Here is a 27,195-nt window from a genome sequence, read left to right as displayed (position 1 = left end):
CATAAAGTTGCAGTTGAATGAACAAGAAGAATAGTGATGGGACATTCCTGCTGGGAAAACACGTCTTTCCCCAAAAATAACAATGGTTTCGGGTTGCATTGTGTCTGCTAAGGTGTGTTGACGTTGTAACCCCCAGTACCTGTGCTGTGACCTTATTTGGAAATAAGGTCTTTGCAGATGGAATTGGGTTGAGATGACGTCATTAGGCTGGGCCCTAAACCAACAGGACTGGTGTCCTCATAAGATGAGAAAAGGTGGACACAAGCAGACACACAGGGAAGGTGGCCCTGGGAAGACGCAGGTAGGGGCTGTAAAGACGCCACCACAAGCCAAGGGACACTAGGCTGCCACAGCTGCTGAGGCCAGGATCTTCCCTAAAGGGCAGGGGGAGTGTGCCAGCTGTAACCTTGATTCTGGACTTCTGGCCTGCAGAACTCTGAGACATTTCTGCTGTTTGAAGTCACCCAGTTTGTGACACGGCTGTCTCTCTGTGCCCACAGGTGCACCAACCATAGGTTGACGATATTTGAAAAACATTGCATTGTACGGAATGTGCACAGACTTCTCTTTCATTATTCCCTGAACAAAAGAACGTGACAACTATTTGCATAGCATTTATGTGGCATCGGTGATGATGAGTCATCTAGAGATGACTTAATCAACAGGCAGACATGCATAGACTCTGGGTAGACACTACCCTTTCCATAGGAGGGACCTGAGCGTCAGAGGATTTGGGTGTCTTCAGGGGGTCTGCGAACTCCCTGTGGATGCGGAGAGACGACGGTACTTTGCTAAGGCAGCCCCGGGAAGCCCACACCATGGCTGCTTCCATCCACACAGGTGGACGTCAGCTGGTGCTTCTTAGATCCTTGCTGGGCACAGGGAGGACAGTGGGTCTCAGGTGTCTATCATGGGCTACACAGGCTGCAGCAGGCAGGGACTCTGCACTCGGGATGCGTCTGGGTCGGCTTAGGTGGAAGGGAAGCCAACTCCCTCCGTCCACATGCTGTGCCCTTCCTTCTCTGAAGCCACAAGGACAACCCTTACCCACTCCATGCTGAGAAGCTCCCTTTCCGAGAGGGTGCCCTGAGTCATATGGTGTCAGACTTTAAATTGTGTGGCTCTAGAATATAGTCCCCCCAACTTTTTTTTCTTTTCCTTCTTTTGCTTTCCCTCTGACACTTCATTTTAGTATCTCATTCAAGGTTGATTCAAAAACAGCTTTCAAGGGTGATTTTTAAGAATTAGGAGGAACAGAAAACTTCCTGGCCACATTTCTGATGGAGCAGATTTACCCTTTCCTGAGATTTCCACTTCCCTACTGGACTGTCACTGGTCCCCTCAGCCTGGGACTGGATAAAATAAGTCACAAATGCCAGCTACGCACGTTCTCAGCCTTGGCTAGCTGAACCAGATCGACAGCGTGGGGAAAGCCGCTGGCCCGTCCTCCCTGACACCCACAGCTCTCCCTTGGGAGAAGAGCCCAGACTTACAGTTCTAGAAGGAGCATGGTGTGTGGGGGAGGCCAACGGGGGCTTGGAGGGACTCTGAAAGGCCAGGCAGAACCGCTGGCCAGTGTCCGGGGGAGAAGAGGAGGCATAGATGCGGTTTTCCAAGCGCTCTGGCTCTTGCTTGTAGGACTCCAAGGGAAACGTGTGCTGCTTGGTCACTTGGGTGGGTGTCGATGGAGAAGAGGAGACACTGGAGGCTGCGGGGAGCAAACAACAGAGGCCATTAGAAGTGTGGCCCAGGAGGAGGACAGAGCAGGGCACTTCCACTTCCAAGTGCCAAGACCCTCCAACGACAAAACCCTGCATTATTAAATTTGGATATCAGGGAAGAGCATCGATAAACCTTTTGCTAGTCTCTTGGGATTGTGGGTCTAGAAATATCCTCGCCATCCATGCTGGGCTTGGGTGGCCCACTTTTGTGGGGGTGGCTCCTGCGGTCTGACATCATCTGGGTGCAGGCTTCCCCGCGCTCTCTCCTTCCACTCAGGTACCTGCTCTCCTCTCCTCACCCAACCCAAGCTGAGAGACATGGCCGAGTGACTGAGACAGCTCACGGTGTGTTCAGTAGAGACCAAGGTCAATGTCAGCAAATGTCACATGACAAGGGTTGCAAGGAACCACGGGAGGTATGCCCCACTGAGATGTGCAGCGAAAGGCCACCTGAGAGGGCACAGTGCTGCGTCAGTGCAGCAGAGAAGTGGCTGGAAAGGGGCCTTGAAAAGCGAAGATCTAGGTGGATAGGAAGGGGAGGGGGAGAGTGGGGAGGAGGCAACTGAATGACCAGGGACTGCAGGGAGGCTGGGGCATGAAGCTACCAGGAGTAAACGTGTCCCCTTCAGCAGGGCCCCTGCCGTCTCGGGCGGGTCTACGGCAGGCGACCTTGCTCACATCCCGTTGATGATGCTCTAAGACGACTGTTACAGGTTGAACTGTGTCCCCAGAAAGATACGCTGAAGTCCTGATTCCTGGTACCCGGGGATGTGACCATACTTAGAAATAGGGTTTCTGCAGACCAATCTCATGTTTGATAGTTAAGTACATAAAATTCTAAAGGAAAGTTTGAATTATGCAAGCCAAGCCAAAGATGTCCTCAGACCTGGTCCAAGGACCCCCCCTTGAAACTCGTGGCCTAGACAAGGAAGGGTCGACCACTGAGTCCCACGCCAGGTCTCCCGGGCCACTCCTGCTCACGGCCCCGGACTCGTGTGCACCTGCTCAGTGCCATCTGCCCTTCCCCCAGAGGGGCCTCTCACTCCCCAGGCTCCACGCCCTCCAAACCCTCCCTGAACCTGCTGCCCTGTCTGTGCCCAGCCAGCCAATGACTGCGAGACACTTCAACCAATACGGTAGGTCTCCCCTCCCCAGCAAGCCCGCTCCTGGCTTTGGGCCAGGGTCCCTGCCCTCACCCTTTGGCCCCCACGGCACCCCTTGTCCTGGCGCAGGGAAGGGCTTTGGCAAAACTGCTGCCCTGCAGGAGGGGAAGGTTTGGGTTCCTCCTTCTCCACGCCTGAGTTGGGGACACACTTCCCAGAGGCAGCTTTGGAGGCGACCTATTTAAAGGAGTGTCCTTCCAGGGAACCCTATAATGTGGAGCAATGCCAACACTGAAGACACCTACGGTCCCTAACCCTCTTGAAAAAGAAAAGATCTTCCCCAACGGTCTAGAGAAGAGTCCTGTCCCCACCCCCTTTGGTACTGGGGAGGGAACGCAGGGTCTCACCATGCTGGGGAGGTGGTCTACCACGGAGCTACCCCACCCTGCAGCCTGCAGACCCTGTTCTGAGGTGGGGTGGGGGGAGGGGGAGGGTGGAGAGCAGGAAGATCTGCTACAGCACGGCAGCTCTGTGTGTGTGTGTGTGTGTGTGTTGGGGGGGCTGGTGTGGCAGGAGGGCTACAGAAGGGATCCAGCCCTGGGCCTCCTTTGGGCCAGGTCCCAGCTGTGGGCACCAGTGCCCCCCCGTGATGCCCACAGAGTTGTGAGGAGTGTTGACTTTGGCCAAGGCAGGGGTACCTGGGCCTTTCAGAGGGCTCTGCTGGAGGCCAGGGCAAGAAGGCTCTGGCGCTGCTTTGTTTGCAGGGCAAGCCCAGTGGGGCCTCAGACCTCTGGGGGCAGTGGCTGTCCTTCAAAGGCCCTGCAGAGACAGCAAAGGGTACCATCCTGAGCCTCATGGTCTGGCAGAACTGGCTGCTCCCTCGTGAGAGTCAAGCGGGAAAGTTCTGATCCTCGCTCTCTCAACTAGACCCCTCCTCTGGACAGATAGTCCCTTCCTTGGCACTCCCTGTGGGCAGCTGTGTGGAACGTGGTGGGGCAGAACAGAATGGGAAGGGTCAGGGCGTACGGCCACCAAAACCTGTGCCACACTCACCCCAGAGACCTGCAGCAGCAGCTCAGGGCCTGGGATCGTCACGTGCAGAGAAGGGCTGGCCCCAGGAACCTCTAAGTCCTACGTGGCCCCCATGGAAAGCACCTTGTCCATCCTCAGTCCAAACCTCCCTCCTGCTGCCATCTACCCAGGCCCAGCTCAGTCCTTCTGGCCCAAACCACGCCCATACAGATACTTCCAGAGGCCTGGGGGAACATGAGCCTGTCAGAACCATGAAGGCGCCCATCTGAACCGGGAGCTTCTCTGCATCCTGCAGCCTCTCTGCATCCTTGCCAGGGCTGTGCATTACCACAGGGCTTTCAGAAGCAGAGCCGGAGACCCAGGTACTCCTGGAGAGAAGAGGTTCAGGAAATCTTGGCCCCTCTGCACGGCAGCGGATGTCCCATGGGAACGTGACCAGCCTCCTTGTCCTTCCCATGCAACCCAGAGTGCTAAGAGCTGTCCATAGAGATTGAGGCTGTCTGTAGTTTCGTAGAAGGGGAAAGGATTTCATCAGGGTCCACATGCCGCCTGTCTGCGTATGCCAACAGCGGCATCCTAGGAAGGCTCCAGAAGCTCTGGGTGTCTCCAGGGAAGGGAACGACCTGCAGGGAAGGCGTTCGTCGGATGCCTTCTGTCCACACACTGCACATCACGGGTCTGTGTTACCTACTCTGGAAATGACTTTTCTAGACACTGCTCTACAACTGAGCAGAGGGGCTGGTGGCACCAATGTCTCCCTGTGACGCCTGCGTTTAAGAGCATGCCTGCCTCCTGCTCTGCGTGCTCCCACCAGCTCACTGCGGTCTCAGGGTGGGTCCTCCCTCCGTCCGTCTGTCTGTGAGAAGACATCCCCCTTGGGACATTCTCAGGGAGGGAGCCAGTTACCACCTTGAGAGGGACTTTCCTACTGGAGGGAATGTGCTAGTTCTTTGGGTATAAAATGTCCCTTGACCAGCATAACTAGTTTGAAGAGAATGTGACCAGGCAGCCTGCCCTCTGCGAGGGCTCTCTAAGCACAGCCAAGGTCTCTGCCTCTCTTCCTATCTTGTCCTGTGTGTGCTGGGATGATCCTGACCTGATCCTAAGTGGGGAAGAGAGAAGGCGGGCTGGAGGTGGGGTGCACATCACAGACAACCTGGCTGGTCCACCTGGAATGAGGAGCACAGACGGCTTTTCCATCTGGGTGGACACTGCTTCTGGTAAGGCTGGACGAGCTCCTCTCTGAGTCTTCTAAGTTCATAAGGTGCTCCCCTGCCCCCCACCCCTTCCTGCCTCTGCCCTGCCCGCTCCTAGAGTCACTGACTCCTGTGGGGAAAATGACATTCTGGACTAGAAAAGGGTCAGCATTGGTCAGCTTTCCATCCCTGTGACCATACCTGAGATGACCAACTTAGTAAGACTCTTAGTGAGGGTCTCATGGGTTTGAAGCATTCAGTTTGTGATGGGTTGGTGCTGCTGCTTTGGGCCTGTGGTATAGGAGGAGTGTAAGCAGAGACACAAAAGAGAGGAGGAGGAAGAGACAGGGGTCCCACAATCCCCTTCGAAGGCACAGCCCCAGTGAATGGAAGGCCTCCCACTGGGCCCCCCTCTTAAAGTTCTCATTGCCTTCCCATAGCACCAAGCTGTAGCCAAGCCTTTAACAGAGGGCTGTCGGGGAACCTTCCAGATCCAAACTAGCAGAAGAGGAAGGGAAATTTGTGACGGGAAGGGACAGGTAAAATGTCAGACCCAGGACGAGGCTCAGACACGTTTGCATGAGGAATACGTGATGAGTTTAGGGGGGCAGGTAAGAACCTTCTGGAATCCCAGGTCACTGAAATACCTTCAGGAGGGGCACAGCCCTGTGGCACCAGGCAAGCGCTCTCACACATTCTTGCTCCATCTGTACCCCAGCCCCCGACTATGCTGATGGAGAAACTGGTGGCAAGAGATGTTCGTTAATTAGTCCTTAGCAGGGAAGCAGCAGAGGCCACACCTGGACTCCACTGTCCTGACTCCAAATCCCAAACTCTTCTTCCCACAATTAAACTGGGATATTGCCAAGAGAAAGAACGCAAAGATATAAGGTCACGTCTCAGCTGCGTTAACCCCTCTTCCAGAAAGTGGGGCTCCACAAGCCGACCGGAAGAAGAGCTGGAGAGGCAGTACCAGTGCTCTGGAAGGGAGCAGGCACAGCGGGGAGAGAGTGGGCTCGGGACCCTCACGCTTCTAGTGCAGGGCGGCCATGGCAGGCAGGGCAGGCTTCCTCCACGTTGGCCGGAGGGTAGAGACAGATCAACAAGTAGGAGGCGTTCATCCATGTGGACACCATCTTTTCGGTAGGGGGACGCTGTCTTAGGAAAGGACCTTCCTAAGCTTTTTTTCTGTTTTGAATATTGGGGTCATGGTTAATAAATAAAAGGGGAAAGAGGGGTGATGCTGCCACACGTCCCAACTTAACCAGACCAACTTATTCCTTCCTGGCGGGGGACACTGTCAACTCAACTGGTGGTAAGCTGTGTGTCTCCTGGGCACATCAGCCGCTCTCCAGCAGGGCCCGGGGCCAAGTTGGGTGCAGGTGCAGAAGAGGGATCCCTTAGAAGTGAGCTGGACCAAGTCCCACCTTCATTACCATCGGAGAAAATGGCACAAGAACACGACCAAAGGCCGAGCCAGCACCATAATGCAGTGGCACCGACGTCAAGTGCCGTCACACCGGGCCGGAGTGAGAGCAGCCCGGAGGCCAGGAGGCTCACAGAGACATGGGAGGAGCCCGGCCTCCACCCAGTGTCACTCTCAGCACAGGTGGATTTCCTCAGGGCCCAGCAGGACTGGGTGGCAGCAGGACAGGCGGGTCCCCTCTGGCTTCTTCCGAGAAGGCAGCCCTCCTCTGCTGCTTGAGGACTTTGTTCAGGGCTGCCACATCCGCCTGAGCCGGAACAATGCTTTGATTCTAGCGGCAGCGCCAGCCCTGTGAATAGGCCCAGTGAGTGGCAGAAACTACCCCTGGCAGCCGCACAGAACAACACGCAAGTGGCTCCAGACACCGGGGAGCCATGAGCTGGTGACTTCACAGGGCCTGGCTGGCCGAGCTGGCGGGAGCTGCGTCTGGAGAGAAGGGGGAGGAGCAGGGAGGACAGAGGTGCCACTGGACAGAAGCAAATACCAGCCTGCAGACGGACAGCCCTGCAGGGGGACAGGGGCTGGGTTTCAGAAGCCGCAGGCTCGGCCGCTGTGGCCAGCCACAGGCCCTTCAGCAATCCCCAGCCTTAGAGGGGAAAGGCCAGGTAGCCCAGGGGGCCTCACGTGTGCTCAGCCCCCTCCCTGTGCGGATGGAACGAGCCGGAGCTGCGGCAGACTGCTGGCACACACAGGGCTGGGACAGCAGAAAGGAGGACAACTGCGTGTTACTGGCTGTTGTTCCTACGGCTCGCAGAAGAGTAGCTTCAGGCCCTCTGGGTGGGGGTGTCCATGTGGGGTTTAGCCCGCTGACCACTCATTGCAGAGATGAGGGGGTTGGTGCTCCCAGTTTGAAGGGATGATGACAGGAGGCTTCCAGGGGACGGCGCCATGAGGGGTGCTGGACAAAAGTGCCACAGCCAGAAAGACGCAGTCCTCGCTGCCCAGGAACTATGCTGCAGTTCAGAAGGGGCTCCGGCTGCCGGACACAGAGCAGTCCCGGGGTGTGACGGGTTGGGGTCCAGGTGGTATGGCAGCACGGTGGCTGCTTGCCGTGTCTGAGGAGGATGTCACTGCTCACGGAGGAAACGCTCTGCTTTCACCTTTCACCTTTTGCTTCCCCCCCTGCCCTTCTGCCTGGTCATCCCGCTCCTACCATGCTGCCCCTCACCCCAGCCTGGCTTTGGCAGCTCACCTTCCCACCTGCCACCCACCTGCCTGGGCGTCCAGTAACAGCTCTGTCCCTCACACTTCAGGTCTGGGTAGTGTGGACTCCTGCTCTTTCATGTCCCTGGGTTTAAGCTTTGGCATTCCTTCCTATTGGCTCTGAAAATCCTGCCCACAGCTAAGTCCCTTCAGAACCCAGCTGGAGAGATGCACCCCGAGCCCGCACTCCGATCCAGGGTGAGGACTGCCCAGGGAAGGGGAGGAACTGAGCTCTGCAGCCCACAGAGCTCCACTCAGGGCTCACTCGCGAGCAACGTGGTCCTGGACAAGTTAGCTCCACTCAGCACCTCAGGTCCATATTTGAAAATGTGAGTTGCCCTTGGGCTCTTGGTAACGATGACCGTACAACACTGAGTGGTGTAGTATGTTCCAGTACCCCTAGGGGCCAGTAACAGCAGACGCCATCTGAGGGGGAAAAACCTGGTTGCAGAAACCTGAGTCCACTTAGCTGTTCCTTAGGGCAGGAGTTGGACACCCTGAAGTTCAATGTGGACTCACCTCCAGCCAACTTCAGACCAGTGGTCCCTCTGCCATGTGCTATGAGTGATGATAAATGGCAACCCAACCTCTGGCATGTTGGAGGCCTCTAGACAGTCCAGGGCATAGCAATCACCACCCAAGCCGGTGTCAACCAAGAAGCTATTAAGAGGCCCTTCTTTTTTTTGGGGGGGGGGGGACGTGTCAATGCCAGGTCAAGGTCAGTCACTGGCTTTCCATCACTTAAAGACTGATGGTTTCAGAAATTTGGAAAGCTGCAGCTCACAATGGTCAGTTCCAAGTGCTACACGTTAGCTCATTCAGTATCCTTCGCCCAGGATATGATGTCACATCAACCTTCAGGCCAAGCAGACCTGGGCGCTCCAGTCAAGTGAAGGGCTGCCCATGACACAGGATGTCCACTGACCTGGGACTTCACTTAATTCTCTCTCTTCAGCCCACAACTGAGTCACTGGGATACTCTTCAAGATCACTTCTCCATCACCTGCTTTAATGGCTGCGTCCCAGAAGTACCAAGGCTGTTCTACCTGCCATATCCCCAGCTGGGGTGCATACTGGGGAAGGAGACGGCCGTTGAGGAGGGCAAACATTTTGGCTTCATGACTCTTTTACACTCTTAAAAAATACAGTATTTATTTTAATGAGTAATAATCTTATTATCATTATTGGCAAATCATTTCTATTTTTAAATGTTCTCAGTTTTAATTGCTTTTTCCTTTTTTCTTTTTTATTTGTACTGGGGATTGAATTCAGGGGTGCTTACCCACTGAATTACATCCCCAATCCTTTTTATTTTTTATTTTGAGACAGGGTCTTGCTAAGTTGCTGAGGCTGGCTTTGAACCTGCAATCCTCCTGCCTCAGTCTCCCAAGCTGCTGGGATCATAGTCATGCACCACTGTGCCCAGCTCCCAGTGCATTTTAATAACAAACTAAAATAATGGTACTTATTGTCTGCCCTCTCCAAAGTTCTATTAGTGACTCTGGTGATATTGGGCCCTCGAATGTGCCCATGGGCTCAGCGATGGCAGCTGCAGCTGTTTCCTGCAGGGTCCCTGAGCGACATGCTGTGCTTGCCTCCTGTCAGATGTCAGGGCATTCCCACCGAGGGCTGAGGTTGGCAAGATAAGGGTGCTCCAGGGCTGCTCAGCAGGTTGTTCTAGGTCACAAAGTGCATCCTTAGCCCCACCAGCTGTGGTGGCGAGTGTGGCTCAGGCACACTGGGTAGGGAGGGATTTGGATGACAACCAGGCTCTGCCCCAATGGCAGGTCTCAAGCACCCTGGGACACAACCTGCACAGGTTGCAGGTGCTGAGGTCACCTGAGCAGCAGCTGCGCCTTGTCTGTAAATTCCAAGGGGGCTAGAGGTCACACCACTGTCCACCCAGCACACTGGATTGCCTAGCTAGTGCTTGCCGGAGGGAAATTTGACCTGGAGCCATCCACAGGTTCAACAGGGCAGGATATCCAAGAAAGGTCCCGGCAAGGGGAACAACCTGAGGTGGGAGCTCAGGAACTCCTTCTCCCCTCTCCTCCCTGTGCTGCCTTCCAGCATAGCCGGAGCTTGGGAGAGATCACAGGCGGTCTTAGCCTTCCCTGACAGGAAGCTATATTATCAGAACACTTGGGCCAAAACCCGGGTGAATCCCAGGCTTGATCTTGAGGTCTGAGCATTGGGGTAGGATTCTAGGCCCTTCTTGGTCTAAGGATCCAGTCCTGTCAGGTGAGAGCTGGTCTCTCTTTGGGCTTAGGCTTGACGTAGGGGGCACTAGGCTTCTCAGTCCTCGGTAGCCAGTGACTTCACTGGGAGTGAACCTAAGCAGCCATTTGCTCTTGGGGAGGGTTTGGCTGACCCATGTGGAGTACATGTGTGGTCTGGTTTGGTCTCAGGCCATGACGATCTGCTCTGAGGCTCTGGGTAGAAGATTCCTAAAGAGTCCCCACATTTTTCCCATTGAACTTTGAAAACTTTTTCTGCCTCCATCCCCCAAGGGAAGGTTTTGCTCAAAAACTTTGGTCCAGGCAGTCCCCACTCACCATCCTCACAGAGTGTAACCCAACATGCTGAGCAGAGAGTACCTGAGCCACAGGGACCGTCAGGATGCACTCAGTCCAGCGTTCCCATGCCTGGCTGGGCATAGGAATCACTGGAGCTTTGAGAATCCACATTCCGGGCCCCGTGATTTGGACTGAGTGGGCTGGGCTGGGGCCTGGGAATCCGTTTGCTGAGGTTCTCCAGGTGGCTCCAGTGGAACCATTCGCTTCATCCAGCTCCCTCATGTTGCAGATAGGACCCTTCTGAAGCGGTTGCTAGTCCCCCAACCTGGGTGGCCATGTGGTCCTAGGGCCATGGTGCACTTCCTCCTAGCTCCCTCCTCTGAAACAGTGAATTCTCTTCTTTCTCACTTCCAAGCCCCCCGTGTTTGGTCTCAGATGGAAATCACCCTTCCTGCAGCCGGTGATGGTCGCAGGCAGAGGCTCCCTCTGTCCTGCCTCTACCTGGATACCTCCACTCATGCAACTGCTGGCCAGCTCTCCCGAGCTCCCCTGGTCCTTCCCAGCTGGCTTTGAAGTCCTGCTCTGGATGCTGCAGAGTTGCCTGTTTCCTACAAGACAATTTTCTCACCCTTCTCTCGTCCTCCCCAGCAGGGCCCCTTTCTCAGGGGTGGAGTACGTGAACTCTCAAATAAGGATCCGCACAGACCCTTGTCAGTCCAGTGGCTTTGGTGCTGGCCCTCCTTCAGCTCACAATTCATGTAGTCATTTGGACTAAGGTTTTGGGCTGCAAGTTTGGTTATAGGCACTAAGAATGTTTCACAACCTTTTATAATTGAAACTATTCAAAATATGTTGGAAAACATCTGAGTCATCTTGGAGTCAAAGTGTTATAGTAATACAGAGGGTGAAAAATTTTCTCATATTAAAGAGAACCCGAGCTTCTTTAAGAATTTTTTCTCCCATCCAAGTACTAAATAGGCCCAACCCTGCTTAGCTTTCAAAATCAGGCACACTTGGGGTGGTAAGACCCGAACTTGTAACATTTCTTAGGGTTCTTATTTTCCCAGGAGGAATTCAGGGGGAAATTGTTTTATGGGGCCTTGTGCAGTCAGTACTGTTTTGCACCTAGTTAGTTAATAGTTGGAGCAAGCATGTTAATGTTTTGCATGGGTAAACAAATAGAAACAGGTGGGGAAGGATTTGGGAATCTTGCAGGGTTAATTCCTGGTCAGTCCCAGCAATGTGGTTTTGGCCCCTGTGGTCCACCCTGGCTGTTGGAAGAATTATACCCTTCATGAACTGCCCTGGAGCTCAGAGGTCCACTTCATGGACCCAATATCACCTTAAATACTTCACTGGGGTGAGAGGGAACATCCCATGAGCATTTGGAAGTTGAAGACAAAAGGCAATCATCAGGGAAAGGGAGGAGAGGAAAAACCCATCAGTAGTTTTGTAAGAGAGAGATTCTGGAATGAACCATTTCCTGTATGAAATGGCGGTATGGGTCAGATCTTAAATGTCCCCCAAAGGCTCACATGCTGAAGGCCTGACCCCAGCTATGAGGCGGTGGTGGAACCTTTAGGATATAGGGCCTAGTTGAGGAAGTCAAGTCCTTGAAGGATATATTGGAACCCCAGGCTGTTCCTCTCTCCCTGCTTCCAGGCACTGCCTCGAGGGGAGCAGCTTTGCTCTACCATGTGCTCCCTGCCATGATGTTCTGCCCAAGGTGATGGACCAGAGACTTAAACCTCTGAAACCTTGAGCCAAAATAAATCTTCCTCCTTTAAATTGACCTATCTCAGGTATTTTGTCACAGCCATGGAAAGCTGACTAACACAAATGTTTTCTGAAAAATAGTGTGTTGAAAATTTGTTAGTGAAGTGGAGATGTTAGTACATCAATCTGCCCCGGTTATTAGTATTTGTGGAATCACAAATGTGACAGGCGTCATTTGGTGCTGCTAGATAATACTGCTGGATATGCTGGAATCTGGAATGTCCCATAGAGAGAATCAAGGGGACAGATCAAGGGTAGAGATCTTAGGGGACCAAAGGCTCATCATCTCCTTTTACCTTGGAGGAAACGCAGGTTCTAAGAGGCACAGTGTTAGCCCCGGTTCATACCAGGTCCAGAGCAGGGGCGTGGCACCAACCTGGGTCTTTAGGCCCCCGGTGCAGTGCTCCCACTCTGTGCCGTGAGAGCTTCAGGCACTGACTTTACAGCCATCGTGAGCCTGGACAACAAACAGAGAGAGATTTTGCACAGGTCAAGGCCGACGGTGGTTTGGGAGCAGAGGGCCTTGCAATGGGGTTGCGTGGGCCACGCTCAACTGCACACATGTGGGAGGTGGCTGGGGCGGGCGCAGTTTCCAAAGGCACGGCGGTGAGGATGGCACGAGCTGTTCCGCACCGTTTGTCCTAGCCACAGGATTAATAATGGTGGTGTCCTTCCAAGCGTGTACATGCGCTTGCTGGACAGGCGTCCCTGTAGTAACATTTCTGTGTGAGGTTGTGGTGCCCATGTACAAGGTTGTGGTCCTGGCCGAAGTTTTGTGATCACTCTTGCTACCAAGCACACACGAATGAGCTCCCCTCCTTTGTAATTTCCTGGCTTTGTTATTATTTTTGTTAGGGGTTTGACACAAGTGACTCCACTTTGATTCTGAGAACTTGCACACCATGGAATGTCCACAGGTACGATTCACATGGGCAATGCACGTGTCCCTGCTGATGGGGCCTGGAGGCAGAGGTGTGTAGGGGTATGGTGGGGTTGAAAGGCTGCCATGGGCAGCCTCTCCAGTGTCCAGCTGTCCTCCACACCTGGGCTCCTCCCAGAGCCACCACCAGAGTTTGCCCCGGGTGTGGTGGGGTGGCGTGGCGGGCTTTGAGGTTGACACGTTGGGTTTAGGAGGGGCGGGAAGAAGAGGAGGAGTGAGGCAACTTTCAGCTTCCTTCCCAGGTCAGTGAAGTGACACTGAGGTCAGCACTGCGGATTTCCTTCTCCCTCATTAATGCCAAGGTGCCCTGCGGGCAGGGGAAGACTTTGTGGCATTGGCCACCGGATGGGGCCAGAATTTTTCTGGGCAGGAATCCCCCCAGGTGTCCTGCCTTGATCAGATGTGTCCGTAGATGGAGACAGGATTTCTACACACGTTCAGAAAAGCTGTTCTAACCTCAGTGTCTCTGAGACTCTTGTTTAGAACACAGTCTCACTCAGGCAGATTGTCCCAGCAAAGCCGGCCTGTCCAGAACATACAGGAATCTGACCAGGAAGACTGCAGATCTGACCTGAGGGTAAACTCAGAGTTAACTCTGAGAGATGGGACCAGGGGGAGGGTCAAGTGACCACCAGTCCCCAAGGCACGCCACTTCCAGAGTTCCTGTGCTGACCAGGGAGCTCAGTGCCAGGGCTCCCTCACGGACCCTCTTGGAATTCCTGGCATTAACCACATGTTTATTATTCTAGATCCTGGGGAGACTTCCCTAGAGACTGGGAAAGAAGTGGTTCTTCAACCGTTTTGTATCCCAGGACTCTCTGGAAATCTGAAGAAATTCATAAACGAACCACTGTCCTCGAATTCCTCGCTCACTCTTTCTGAAATAACTTCAGGGCAGTTTCGATTCCCAAAGTGAGATTTTCACGTTTCAAGGGGTCTCACAACGTGTCATGGCTCCTTAACCCCCCGGGAGGACAGGTTCCCACTGTGCCAGCTTCTAGCGGGGACTGCACCAAGTTCTGTAGTCTGAACCCCCAAACCCAGAAATCTCCAAGGAACCACTAGGAGGAATCAGGGCTGAAGACCTGGCGAAATGAAAAATCTGTGCAATAGCCAAATCCAGACCATGCCTAACTGGGACCTCTCCTGATGAAGTTTCCAGGGCATGCTCTTTAAAATCGGAAAGCGCACCTTGAGTTTTTCCTGTGCTTTCTGCTATTTGGCTATTTGAATCTGCTTGAAACCTGTGGTAGCAGCTCCTCCTCCACCCCCAGACTGTGGGAGCCGCTGGTCCTTGAGGGGGCAGCTCCACCAGCTGGACCCCAGGGGACCCACTTTGGACTCCTTCCTGGGCCACCAAGCTTCACCTGGAGGGACTCTTGGATCACCCCAGTCTCCAGGCTCTGGTCTCAGTACAGGTGAGAGGAACGTGGAAGATCCAGGAGAGCTGGTGCGTCCTGGCCTTTCTAGGTGTGGGGCTCTCTCTCTGTGTGGGCATGGTGGAGTGTGAACCATAGCTCCCAAACTTCCATGTGGGAATCCCACCCTGAACGAAGCAGGAGGAGGAGGCCGGGGCCAATTTCGAGTGTCCTGCTCAGCTCCCGCTGTGGTTCCCTCTCCCCGGTAGGCCAGGTGGTGGCCGCCAGCCAGTCTCAGGCATTCCCTTCCAGGGTGCTGGCTGTAGCTGCTGCGTGGGACTCTCCTGAGGCTCTGTTGACTCAACACATCATCTGACACCACCCCGTCAGGCTCTCTGGGTGTGAGGTGCCAGCGAGACGGCCGGGGAGGCCGGGAAAGCGTCCAACTGTCACTTCAGTCTCAGAACTCGTCTCCATGGCTCGGATCTGAGAGCTCAGCTCCCCTCATTCACACCAGAAAGAAAGAGACCGTGGGCTGTCTGGGCATCTGCCTGCAGTGATTAGTGGGTCAGAGTCTCCACGGAGCCGGCAGGAGAAGCAGGGAACTGCCAATGAGAGAGTCACGTGTCTCCCAGTGGAAACGAGGGTGTTGGCTGCATCCTTTCCAGAACAATCCAGAACCTCAAACCCAGGATGGACCTCGGCCCCTCGATCTGACAATCAACGTGGGAGTTCAGGGTCATAATAAAAGAGTACGGTACCATGGCAGAATGTTTCCTGGTGTTTTTAGTAGAGCGGTAACAATTCACCAGAAGGAATGGGCAAAGGACCCACCTTTCTGGGGTGCCTGGGACTGCTGATGCTTCCAGGCACATCCCACCACCACCGATTGAGTCTGACTCACGGAGGGAGGACTCAGGCTGCCGTGTGCAGGATTTCAGGGCCTGAAAAGTCCCCGTGCCCTTCCACACCTCTCTCGATGACCTGGCCTCCCCTTTCTTCAGTTTTTACCTGGAAGGTTCACACCTTGCTAGTGTTGGCTACCCTGATGGAGGCTGGCCCTGATGCTGTGCACAGTACACAGAAGGGAGGCAGCGACTGGGGGCGGGGAAGGGGGGTTCTCCCAGATCCAGCAGGACTGTTAGTACATGCTGCCTGCACACGATTTCCTCTTGAGCGCTTATTTCTCTGGGTCTCCAGGATTGGAAGTCTAGGTTAAGGCGGTGGAATTTCCCCATTGAGCTTCTGGTTTGCTGCAAGGTCCAGCATCTATTGCTAACCAAGCCCATCTTGGGCAAAGCTTTTGCTGGCTTCTAGGGTGGGCCGCTGTTCTTTTTAAAGCCCTTCACACATTCCAACATTACAAAGTTATTGTGCATTGTGGTTGTTTCACTGTGTGTCTTGTTTCCCGCACTGGGCGTAGACAGTTGTGAGAGTCATTTATTGCTGTACCGCCTGTGTGGCACAGTGCCTGGCACACAGTCCCAGCATAGGAAATGTGCCATGCTCATGTGGGACACCTTTGTTCACCAAATTACCAGTTGGCAGCATAGCCCATAAAATAACAAATGGATAAACAGCATTTTATCAACATTTAAAACTTAAACTCTTCAAAAGACATGACTAAGAAAATGAAAAAGACAAATGGCAGGGAGAAAATATTTGTAAATCACATAAGTGATAAAGGCCTTGGACACAGAATATATAAAGAGCTATCACAACTCAATAACAAGGAAAAAACAAAAAGTGGACAGAAGATTTTAAACAGACACTTCATAGAAGAAGATACACATATGATAAAAAAGTATGTGAAAAATGTTCAACATCATTAATCATTAAGAATGTGCCACTAAAAACCACAGTAAGACACCTACACACCTGTGAGACCAGCTAACCTTAAAAGTTAAACGTCAAACACAAACATTAAAAAATCAACAACACTAAGTGCTGGTGAGGATTTGGACAATAAATCACTGGTGGGAATGCAAAATGGTACAGTTACTTTGGCAGATGATAGTTTCTCATGGGTTAAACATATATCTACCACATCACCCAGAAATGGCATCAGAGAAGAAATGAAAACAAGTTTGCACAAAAACCTGAATGCAAATGTTCATCAGGGCTTTATTCATAGTTGTTCCAAACTGGAAACAACCCAAATGTCCTTCACCTGGTGCATCCATGCCTAGAATGCCCCTTGGTAATAAAAGGGAAAGATACTGATATAAGCAGATACATGGGTGAATCCCAAAAGCAGTTTGCTAAGTGAAGGAAGCCAGAACCCAAAGGCTCTAGACTCTGTTTTCCATTTTTATGATGGTCTGGGAAAAACAAAACCAGAGGAGGCAGAAAAAGAGATCAGTGTTTGCTGAGGATGGGGGAGCTGGCCTAGGTGGCTTCTAGGGGTGATGGAGCTCTTCTTTATCTTGGTGGCAGTGGGGATCACGCAGCTATGTTCGTCAGAACCCTCAGAACGGAACTGTAAAAGTGAATTTCATTGTCTATGAAGTGTACCTCGAGGGTCCCAACTTTCACAAGTGTGCTAACGTGAGTTGGGGGCTCGTCTTGAGTGGGGCCAACAGGCCCTGGTGCCACTCCTGACGGAGTAGAACAGTAGAAGCCCTGCCTGGGCCCAGGGCCCAAGACCTGCTCAAATGAAAGCAGCAGCCAGGGTTCCTCCCCTCCCGTCCCAAAGTCACCTCCTGGAGGGGACAAAGTGGAGCCCCTGCTGGGGCAGGGGTGAGTTTCTCTGCTCTGGAAGCCCTGGAGCCTCAGAAGCCGGGGTGCTGTCACTCAGACCCTTCATCTGCTCCCAAGGACAGCAAGTGTCCAGATAGCCTGTGCTGTTCCACCACGGGAAAGGCTGGGACATCTGCGCCCAGGGCAGGCCCGCTGCGCCGGAGCCTGAGCGCTGGTATGTTGGCCTCCCAGTCTGTGGCACTTTGCTCCGGCAGCACAGAGGCCACGGCACAGAAGCAGCTGCTGTGTTGACCACAACTGTCTGTTATTTCTCAGGCAATTATTTTGTGTTTAAATGCACACGACAGGCATCGCACCGTCCTGGCCCTTGTGAAGGCCACAGCTCAGTGGCACTAAATGTGCTCACTTCGCTGTGCAGCCACTATGCCACACCCAAGTCAGCATCCCCCAGGTGGAAACTGACCAAAACGCACCAGCTCCCACCCCCGCCCCAGCCTGGCACCCGCTAGTCTACCTCATGTGTCTGTGAACCTGACCACCCTAGGGACACCATCAGAGTGGCGTGTTCCACGTAGCAGACTCTTCCCCAGGAATTCCCTTCCTCTTTCAGACAACGATACTACGTCCCTCTGTACATGTTCCCGGACACAATGTGCTTTCTTTTAAAATTCCCTCCTGGCTTTGCCTCTGTTCCACTATTGCTTTGTCCTTCCCGGGAGACTGCCAACCCTACCGGTTCCACCATCCTCCTCTGTGGCCACAGGCCAGGGCCCAGCACAAGGAGCAGCTGATGGACACACTGCTCCCAAGCATTTCCTGGGGACATCCCCAATCCCATTAGTCAGGAGCTGTCTGTCTTAGCTGTGCCAGTGCTGGTGACTTCCTTCTGGTCTCTGGATGTGTAAGAAATGCCAGGCCATGGTCACGGGACACGGGACGGGTCAGCGGCCTGAGGCGGCGGGCGGGGGGGGAGGGTGGTCAGGGGAACGTCAGACATTCTTGTCTTCCCACAGCCAAGTTTCCAACGTGCTCGCTGAGAAGCCCTGCCAAGGGTAATGTGACATTTACATGACACCAGTGGGGCTGTCTTGGTGACATAACAGGAGACGGTGGGGTGTGTCCCTGGGCATAGAGCCTGCAGCTCCGCACAGACCAGTGACTCTGTGTTGTGTAAATTAAAGCGCTGGTCACCTGTTCCTCCTGGTCACAGCTTAAACCTGTTCCCTCTGCCCTGACCATAAAATCACAAATTCTCTCATCCCCAGACTGGGTGCTTCTCCACCTTCCTTTCTGGTCCTCTTCCAAAGAAAGCTATGATGAAACACCTTCCAGCCGCTTTCTGGGGAGAAGGCAAAGTGCCAGAGAGGACAAGCGGGAATGCTGGTGGGCACCGGGGCCTTTCTGTGCCTTAGCTCATGCAGGTGCTCACTGGCAGATGTGCTGGGAACAGCCTTGTGCTGGACGCCAGCCGGGGCTGGAATGCATGGTCCCTGCCCTCCTTCAAATTATTTTGCAAGGCCTCTAATAAACTTAGCGCTATTGCTAGTTAGGTTGATCTCCACCTGGGCCTCAGTTAATGATGGCGGAAAAGGACTAACAGATCTGAGCTCAGGAAGAAGTACCACCACAGGCTTTAAAGCCTGTGTGAAGGTGGCCAACTTTGTGGTGTCTGAGCAGAAGCTGTAATGTCGGGCTCCTGCCTGGTACTAGGCCTGGGTGTGGGGAACCCTGGTCTGCAATCTTGAAAGCAGACCCACTCGGCAGTTCTCATTCCCTCTAGAGAGTTGGAAACCACGGCATTGGCTCCTCCAGACAATCAGCACAGGATTCCCTGGGGAGAGGAAGTTAGTGTACACTAACACTTTGACGTCCACCAGCATCGCACAACCCTGAAGATGGCCTTCAGGGCTTTGGCCTCACATTGGAGCATCCTCCCTAGCCCTGCCAGGGCTGCTCGGAGCTTGGCAGGCCTTTGTTGTAGTTCACCCCCGAAATCCCTCCTCCTCCTCTCTTTTCCTTTAACATGCAGAGCATGACTGACAAGGTGCAGCCACGCTAACTGTGCTTTCAGAGGAAACCCTTGAGCACCTGACCCTGCTCATTGCCACAGTGCACAGCCTGGGCAGGGGAGCCACCAGCGCCAACAGCAAGCTGTGTGGGGAGAGCACGGTGCTCCCCAGCTGGGGATCTCATCCTGGATGTGGTGAAGGAGCTGCTCTGGGGACCTGCAGCAGGTAGGAAAGTGGGGGGCTGTGGGGAGTAAAGCCAGGCCCTTCTCTGCAGTCCTGGCCTGCATGTCATCATCCCTGAATGTCATGGCTCCTCTGACTCAGAACAAGGACCTCTTTTCCTGGCCTAAACTTTTCCCTGCTAACAGGAAACCAACTAGCCCCCGAACAGTTCAAGGTCACCAGAGTAGAGAGAGATGCGCACAAAGGGTCCTGGCAAACCCGAGCTCCGAGGAGCGTGTCTGCAGCCTCTCACCTGGTCCCACAGGCGTGGGTGTGCGGGTGGACAGTGCATTCAGGGGGCAAAGCAGAAGGACGTGCGGGTCTGGGGTGCTTTTCTCTCTCTGACCCCTGTGAAGTGGATGCTGGTGATGCCTGTGCCTTAGGTGCTGCCCACCTCTGAGTTCTGCAGCTGGGTGGGCATGCCCCTAGGCACTGGCCACTTCCCACTTTGCCAGAGAGTTTCCTTTGGTGCCCGGGAACTCTGGTCTACCTGCAGGGGGTTGAAAGTCCCCTGGTTCTCTGTCCACCACGGGATAATTCTGAGGCATATTCAGCCCATAAGTCAAAGGGCACCTGTGAGTCTGAGCTCCAGGTGACCATGCAGGCCACCCTCTTAGAGTGGTGTCTTTATGGACTTTTCTTACTCTCTGTCCCACTTTCCCATTCCCTCAATGTACTTACTGGGGTCATCTCCCAAACAAACCCCCCACCTGACCCCTATGTCCAGGACCACTCTGGAGGGATCCACATCTAGAGCAACAGAGCAGAAGCAGCAAAGCCGGCGCCGACCCCTTGCAGTCCTGTCCAGACACCTGGGTCTCGGCCCTTGGACCCCTTCCATAGCACCCAGAGATGGACTGTGATCTCTATGAAGACCCATCTATCTCTGCAAGAAGTTCCTGCAGTCGGGTCCCGTCATTGACTGGTCACATCCACTACAGTGCAAACAAATGACAAGTCCAAGTGGTCACGAGCAGTGTTCAGTGAGAGGGTGAAGGAAATGACCACATCAGTAGAAGCCTTCCAGAAACCTGGGGTGGTGACCCCAGGTGCCAGATGATGTCTGAGGCCACCCTTTCTTCTCCTCTACCCTGCCAAGCTGTGTCTCCTTGACACTTGAGAAACCAACTGATCAAGTAATAAGGACAAGCTGGCAGCAGTTCCTATTCCTAGGTAGGGTCTGTGTGAAGTTACTGAAAAGCCCCCGCAAGGCTGCCCTCCTTCCCTGATGGCTGAGGCCCAGGAGACACCCACTGCTGCTGGTGCCTCATGGTTGGGGTTGGGTTACTATCTCAGGCCCTGCTGGGAAAGAGGAGCTTGGAGCCATGGGGAGATTGGGAGACAATGGGAGATGGGCAGAGGCTCCATCGCCGGAGCTGAGCCGACTTCCCCTCACATGGTGGCAGATGTAGGGGGACTTCCTTCCTGTTGGATGGATATGTGTATGTGTTTTGGATTAAGAAATGGCAAAGGGGTCTTTCGCACCATTTTTGCTCTGAAATCAATCAACTAACCAATGAGACAATAAGCACTTACTGGGTACCTACTGTCCGAGTAAGTATTTGGAGAGGGATATGAAAAGGTATAACCGTAGCACTGCGCCAGGGGGATGGAAAGAACCGTATGAATCATCAAGACACCATGTGAAATGCTTGTGATGAAGCAACCCTGAATCCTCTTCGAAAAAAGAAAAGGTGCTCATAAGGAAAGGAAAATTAAGTAGGGTAAGAAGCCTGGTACCTAGAAAATGCTGTTGGTTCGGAGGATGGAGTGGGAGAGGCGCGGGGGAGGGTCTTGGAAGCAGCTGGTCTTGGAGAGTGGGTAGAATTGGGGTACAATGGGGGGTGGCAGGAGAGCAGACAAGCAAGAGGTGGTGAGGGACAGTGGCCTGCTGTGCAGATTGTCACACAGTGGTCCTCCCAAACCGCGGAAACAGGAAGCCTCAACAGGAGACTTCCAGACCTGCCGATATTTCGCTCATACAAGATTAATGAACTAGCTGCCCTGAAATCTCGCAGTGCAGCTGAGCAATGTGGCTTTTGTCTTAGTACTTAGTAGGAAACAGGTCCTGGAATAATCATTGCAAAGGATGTTTTCGTCTCCCACAAGGGCAGTGTGAGGTGACTTTTATCAGCTCCCTCTCCAGTACCCAAATATTTTAAGCTCAATGAGTAGGGAAGAAACATAAGCTAGGCTCTGTGCTGGGCGCTGGGAACAGTGAGCAGAACTGAGAGAGCTTAGAGTTTTAGACTCTGCTTCCAGGGTGTGATCTGAGGACTGCAGTCAGGACTCTGCCAGGTACGTGTGAGACAGGCAGACCCCCAGCGCCCCAGGGCTGTGGCACCTGAACCTGCCCTTTCGCAAATGCCCCCAGTGACTCATTCCTGTCAGCATGAAAGAGACAGCTGTAGGCCAGGGGGCCAGCACTTTACCAGGAATCAGAATTCTCTGCTTGCTCGTTAAACTGCAGATTTTCAGGCCCCACCCCAGAGGCCCAGATTTTGCAGTTGGGTGAACATCCAGCAACTTGTTTTTCTAACATGTCTCCAGGTGACCCTGAGGTTGCTGAGATCCACACCCTACCCCAGGGTCACCTGCTCTAAGAGGTCATCTGTGTTCCAGGTAAAGACTGGGACTCTCTGGGCCACATGTCCCAGGCCTCAGGAGCAGCTTGCTAAGCAGCATCTGGGCCACAGCTGCTTCTGTTTCCACACCGGTCAGCTCCATCCAGGGAGTCAGGATTTGTGATGAGCCCCAGGTGACCCTCACACTTGTCCAGCCTGTTTAGAGAGCAAGCATCTATACCTAGTCCATCCAGCCTGCCTGGGGTCACCACCTTGCCCTGGGCATTTCCAAACAGGCCAGGCCACAACGCATGCCAGCAGCCTGGACGGGCTGGTGGGCACACCCTGCACACTGCATGCCCATCCGTGCCTGTCTTCTTCCCTCCTCTGGTGGGTGGGAGCTGGCCTCCTCCCCACTCCCACTCCTCAGGGTCTTTGGTTTAGGGCAGCCTTGTTGCAGCGTGTGCGTGACATGGCCTGGCTGGAATCACTGGGCCAAGGGTGCCACTGAATATAAATGCCAAATTATTCAAAGCCTTCCTTCTCTGGCTAGAGCTCTGCTGTTCCAGAGGCAGCCACTAGCCACATGGGGCTAATTAAATAAAATCAAACACCCGGTTTTCAGTTGCTATTATGGGTTGTGTTGTATCTCCCCAAAAAGATACACTGAAGTCCTCACCCCCAGGACTTGCAAATGGGACCTTACTTAGAAATTGGGCCGCTATTGCTGTAATCAATCTGAGATGAGGTCATACTTGATTACCCTAATCCAGTGACTAGTGTCCTTATGAGAGGAGGGAAATTTGCACACAGACTCCTAGGGCAGAAGGCCAGGTAAAGGTGGAGGCAGAGGCTGGAGTGCTGTGGCTGTGTGTCAAGGAACCCCGAGGCTTGCCAAGAAGCCCCGGGAGCTAGAGGACAGGCAGGAGCAGCTTTTTCCCCAGAGCTACAGGAGGAACCGTGTTCTGACACTCTGATCTCAGACTTCTTGCCTCCAGAACTGTGAGGCCACGGTTCCATGGTTCTAAGTCACCCCGCGGGTGACCCTCAGTTGCGGCAGGCCTAGGAGCTGATTCCACTGCACCATCCGTGTTTCTGGTACTCAGTTGCCGGTGGCGCCCTGCTAGGCAGTACAGATGTGGAACACTTCTGTTCCGCAGACTGCTGGGGAGGACAGTGCTCCGTAGCACATTCTTTATGAGAGGCAAAGATGACCAGATTTTCAGAATCAGTCGTTGGGTTAGACCCACCTCATCTACAGTCTTCATAACCTTGGTCCTGGTGCCTCACCATCAAAGCAAAATCAAAAGGTATTTGACCCTTGGTCCTGACAAGGGGGAGCAGAACTTGACATTAAGCCAGTGTTCTCATTCGTGTGGATAGGAGGTGGCCTGGGGGCAGGTCTGAACATGAATCCGAGCCACAGCACGAGCCCCTCCAGCATCCTTGCGGGGCTGGCTCCCATCTGCTCATCACCTTATCTTTAATGCATGCTCTTCTTCTCTCCCCATCTGCTAGGGCACTGCCACATCCATTCTGTGCACAGACAGTGCGACTTTGAAGTTTAACACTCACTTGTTAATAATTCATTCCATGGGGCGGAGGCATCCACAGGCCCCAGAGTCCCAAGTTAAAATGCTCTCAGGAGAAAGCACCCTGCCGGATTCTTGGATAATAAGACTTGAGCATGAATTAATTATCCGTGAAGTCCCAGGGGACACAGAACCCTAGGTTGGCAAAGTTTTGACTGGGGGTGGGGTGATGGAATAGGGGAGGACCAGAGCCTGCGGGCCTGGGTGCCAGAGCTGCGGGTGACATCTGGAGACCTCAGAGCAAAGTGAATGCTGGAGTGCCGAGGGCGGTCTGCCCCCAGCCCCCAGACGCTGGGCTCCGCTCACCTCTCCAGGGACTCCTCCTCTTTCCGGCCCAGCTCCAAGCAGCGCACCAGCCTGCCGCCTCCCTCTGGCACCCACATCCTCTGGCTCGAGTGCCGTCACACGTGCTTTGACTTACTCATCAGTGGGTGCCAGAGGCAACCAAGGAGAAAGGAAAAGAGGCCCTCTCTGCTCTGTGCCTTCTGCTTGCAAAGAGACTTCAGCTGCTCTGAGCAGGAAAATCTGCTCTCAGACTCTTCTGGCTGCTTCTCAATGTGATTCCAACTTACTTCACCGATGGGCAAATGAATTGGCGCTCCCCCACCCCCCAGGGTCTCGTCTGATGGCAGGGATTCTCCTAGCTATGGCTGCAGGCCTGGCAGCAACTCATGCTCCTCAATCGTACTACGGATGAAATTCACCCAGAGAACTTCCTTCCTCCACGGCATCTCGCTGCTTGTGTTATAAAACGTTTTATCAGGAGTGTTAATACAGAAAAGCACACAAATCGTGAATGAGAGCATCGCGCAAAGGGACATTGCTGCCCACCATAAGCCCCCTCCAGGCTCCCTGCCATGTGTGAACCACCTCCTAAGATCACGGCCACTGTGATTCTAACTATGTGCGTGGGTTTTGCCTGCTTTGGCGTTTTATGCACATGGAAACATACTGTTAGTATGCTTTGACATCCAGCCTCTCTTGCTTGACATTGTGAGATTTGGCTCTACCACACACAGCCAGAGACTGTTCATTCATGTTGACATAGAACAGCCCACCACGCAAATTTACCACCGTGTCTTTATCCTTTCTGCTGCTATAGGCAATTGTTTCCGCTTTGGGGGTGTTGTGGATGATCTTGGAACATCCAACACATGTGTTCACAACAACTGCCGCTTGCTTTCTTTTGCTGTATTGATTCAGTGCAAAAGATATTACAGGGAGAGGAGGAGAGGGGAGGAGCCTTACTCTGGGCATCTGTGGGACACGTCCAGTGTGCTGGGCCTATGTGGCTGATGCTGTCCTCATAGACCTGTGAGTAGGTATTTGCGACACTCTGCACTCCAGGGATGCCCAGGCGGCGGGGAGGTGGGGGAGGGCTCACTCCCCTGGCAAGCCCAGCACGATGAGGCTGATAAGCAGCAGACCAAGGTGGGACAATTCCAAAGTCTGCGATTTCCGGGGCAGAGCATGTCCCCAAACACATCCATGTGGGACAGCTCTGCCCCGGCAGCTTCAGAAACAGGAAAAAATCCTGAACTGAGCAGGGTTTCTTTGTTGTGTCAGACACCGTGTCCTGAGAGAGACACCACTGAAAGCACCTGCAAATGCTGAGCACATTCGTGACGATTAGCAGGGTAATGAGAATTTTCAACATTGGGATAAAATGTAAATGCAACTAGGTTGAGCTTTTGGTAGCGTGGCTCAGGAGCACTGGAGAGCTGTAAGAAGCCATCAGGTCATCGAGCTTTGGAAACACCTCTGATATCAGAGTTGGATGAGAACGTCAGGTTTCCCTTTCATTCCAACTGATAAGAGAAAAGCCCATTTCCTTTTGAGCAACGCCAAGAAAGCAAGAGATTATCGCATTTGTTCCTTTTCTCAATCTGGCCATAAAACACACGCTCACAGATGTACAAGAATTGGAAGTTAATCCTGCCGGGAAAGTTGCTTGGTGAGCACTAATCCCCTCCCAGGATTAGCCCGGTAGGCTGAACACACAGATGCATCTGTCCACAAACATCTGCCCATCACACAAAACTGGGCTTGGGGACACCTGACTGGGACAGAGAGGAAGGGCTGCCGGTCTTCCTCCCTGTTCTAACCCTGGAGCTGAGAACAGCACAGGTAGGTAGCGATATGCTATGTGAAATAATGCATGGGAGATGGTTTGGGGCCTTTTTGGGTTATCCATGTGGGATGGGTGTGTCTCTGTCTAGAAGGGACAGGGAAATCGCTTAGGAACCTTCCATCTGGAAGCCTGACTTTGGGGAGGCCTGTCAGGCCAGCTCCTGAGCTGCTTTTTTTTTTAAGGGGACAAGGGACTTGGTCGGGTCTAGCCACATAGCAGCTGTGGGCAGTGATGAGGGAAACTGGGATTTTTCAGAAAAAAGATGTGAAAGTTAAGGGTGGTTGTTTTCACAAGGGCCAAGAGAGAGAACAGTTCTGCTTGTTGGGGATCCGCGCCCCAAGGCCCTCCTTGGAGTGAAAAGTCTAGGATTTGAATTGATTGCAGTCTCCCTGCTTAGGTGCCCAGATTCTGGGGCCCCATTCTGGAGCAAGAGCCCCGGGCTGACTCTTACCCTCCTATCCACTCTGCAGGGGGGTATCATGCCTCACAGATAGGCTGGCCTCAAGGTGGCTTATCTCCGTCAGCCCTTCTCACCAGCTGCCTTGGCTTGGCATTCCTGCTCACTGGTGTTAAGGCCCCTCCCCTCTGGCTCCCAGGTTCAGTGCAGGGGGTAGAGTTTTGAGCCCGGAGTCTGGGTCTCCTGTGTCCTGCTTCTCAGGGTAAAGATGAAGCCACACTCACATGGAACCGTGTCGTGTACTGCGAAGTAGAGGAGAGCTAGAAGGCCCCCTTCCTTGGTGCAAAGCCAAGATGCCAGGTTCTTACACACTCAGTGTGACTCAGCACAGCAAACCCTCCTCCTAGGGAAAACTAGGGGACTTGCCCAAGGACACACAGCTGGTGGTGTCTGAGCTGGTGCCAGCACTTCCATCAACCCTGGAAGTCTGGCTCAGTCCAGCCTCGTAACCAGCGTTCCCTCCTGCATCTGTCTACAAGCATCAAAAGAGACGTTAAGCTGTCCTTGTAGGTGGCAATGGCTAGTCTAGGTGAGGCAATGGAGAAACCTGTTCACGGAGGGGCCAGAAGGCCAGGCTCCAGCCTCGCCCTGCCTTGAACCAGTCAGATTCTCCAGAAACAAGGATCCTGGAAGGGTCAGAGGTCTCTCCACTAGGGACAGTGAGTCACTGCAAAGATTAAGCGCTAGGAACAAACCAAGCTCTCCCACAGGGGCGGAGTGTGAGCCACAGCCGCCAGGACCTGCTTCCTGCTCCGAGACTTGGAATACAAACGATGGCTTTTATAGAATTTCAAGCTGAAATCTTCTGACTTTCTTCCAAGGAATGTGTTCAGAGGAGAGATACCAGCCCCTTTTGGCTGGGGTGTAGCTGTGCCAGTCATGGCGGCTCAAGCAAAAGCTCCGGAGAGGCTTCCTCTGGGTTATGTTCTGGCAATTGCTTCTGCCTCCCAAACCTGGCCCTGAGGCCACTGTGGCTCCCCAGGTATCTCAGCCCAGTTGGAGCCAGCTGGCTGGCAGCAATGGGAGGACCATGGCTCTGTAATACACACCACACAGGCATCTACAGAGAGGGGACGATGGTTCCTTGGGCCCGGCCCTGCATCAGCCTCCTGAGGTTGCACAGAGGGCGCCTTTGCATCAGTAGCAGCCTGGGCACTCCAGCCTCCCTGGGCTCTGCATTCTCTCCATT

At 53.6% G+C, this 27,195-nt stretch overlaps 1 protein-coding gene across 6 annotated transcripts in view; it reads right to left on the bottom strand.

Moving 5' to 3' along the window:
• PRKAG2 (protein kinase AMP-activated non-catalytic subunit gamma 2) overlaps positions 1–27,195 on the bottom strand; it is a 263,046-nt gene that overhangs the window by 91,835 nt on the left and 144,016 nt on the right. For all 6 annotated transcript variants that reach the window (XM_079151049.1, XM_079151047.1, XM_079151046.1 and 3 more), the window contains one exon: positions 1,494–1,708. In XM_079151049.1, the coding sequence (XP_079007175.1) occupies positions 1,494–1,708 (215 nt within the window). The remainder of the gene's footprint in view (positions 1–1,493; positions 1,709–27,195) is intronic.

The sequence above is a fragment of the Sciurus vulgaris genome (assembly GCF_902686455.1).
Source record: "Sciurus vulgaris genome assembly, chromosome: 8".
In the NCBI taxonomy this organism is placed as follows: domain Eukaryota; kingdom Metazoa; phylum Chordata; class Mammalia; order Rodentia; family Sciuridae; genus Sciurus; species Sciurus vulgaris.
This window is presented reverse-complemented; position numbering and strand designations above follow the sequence as displayed.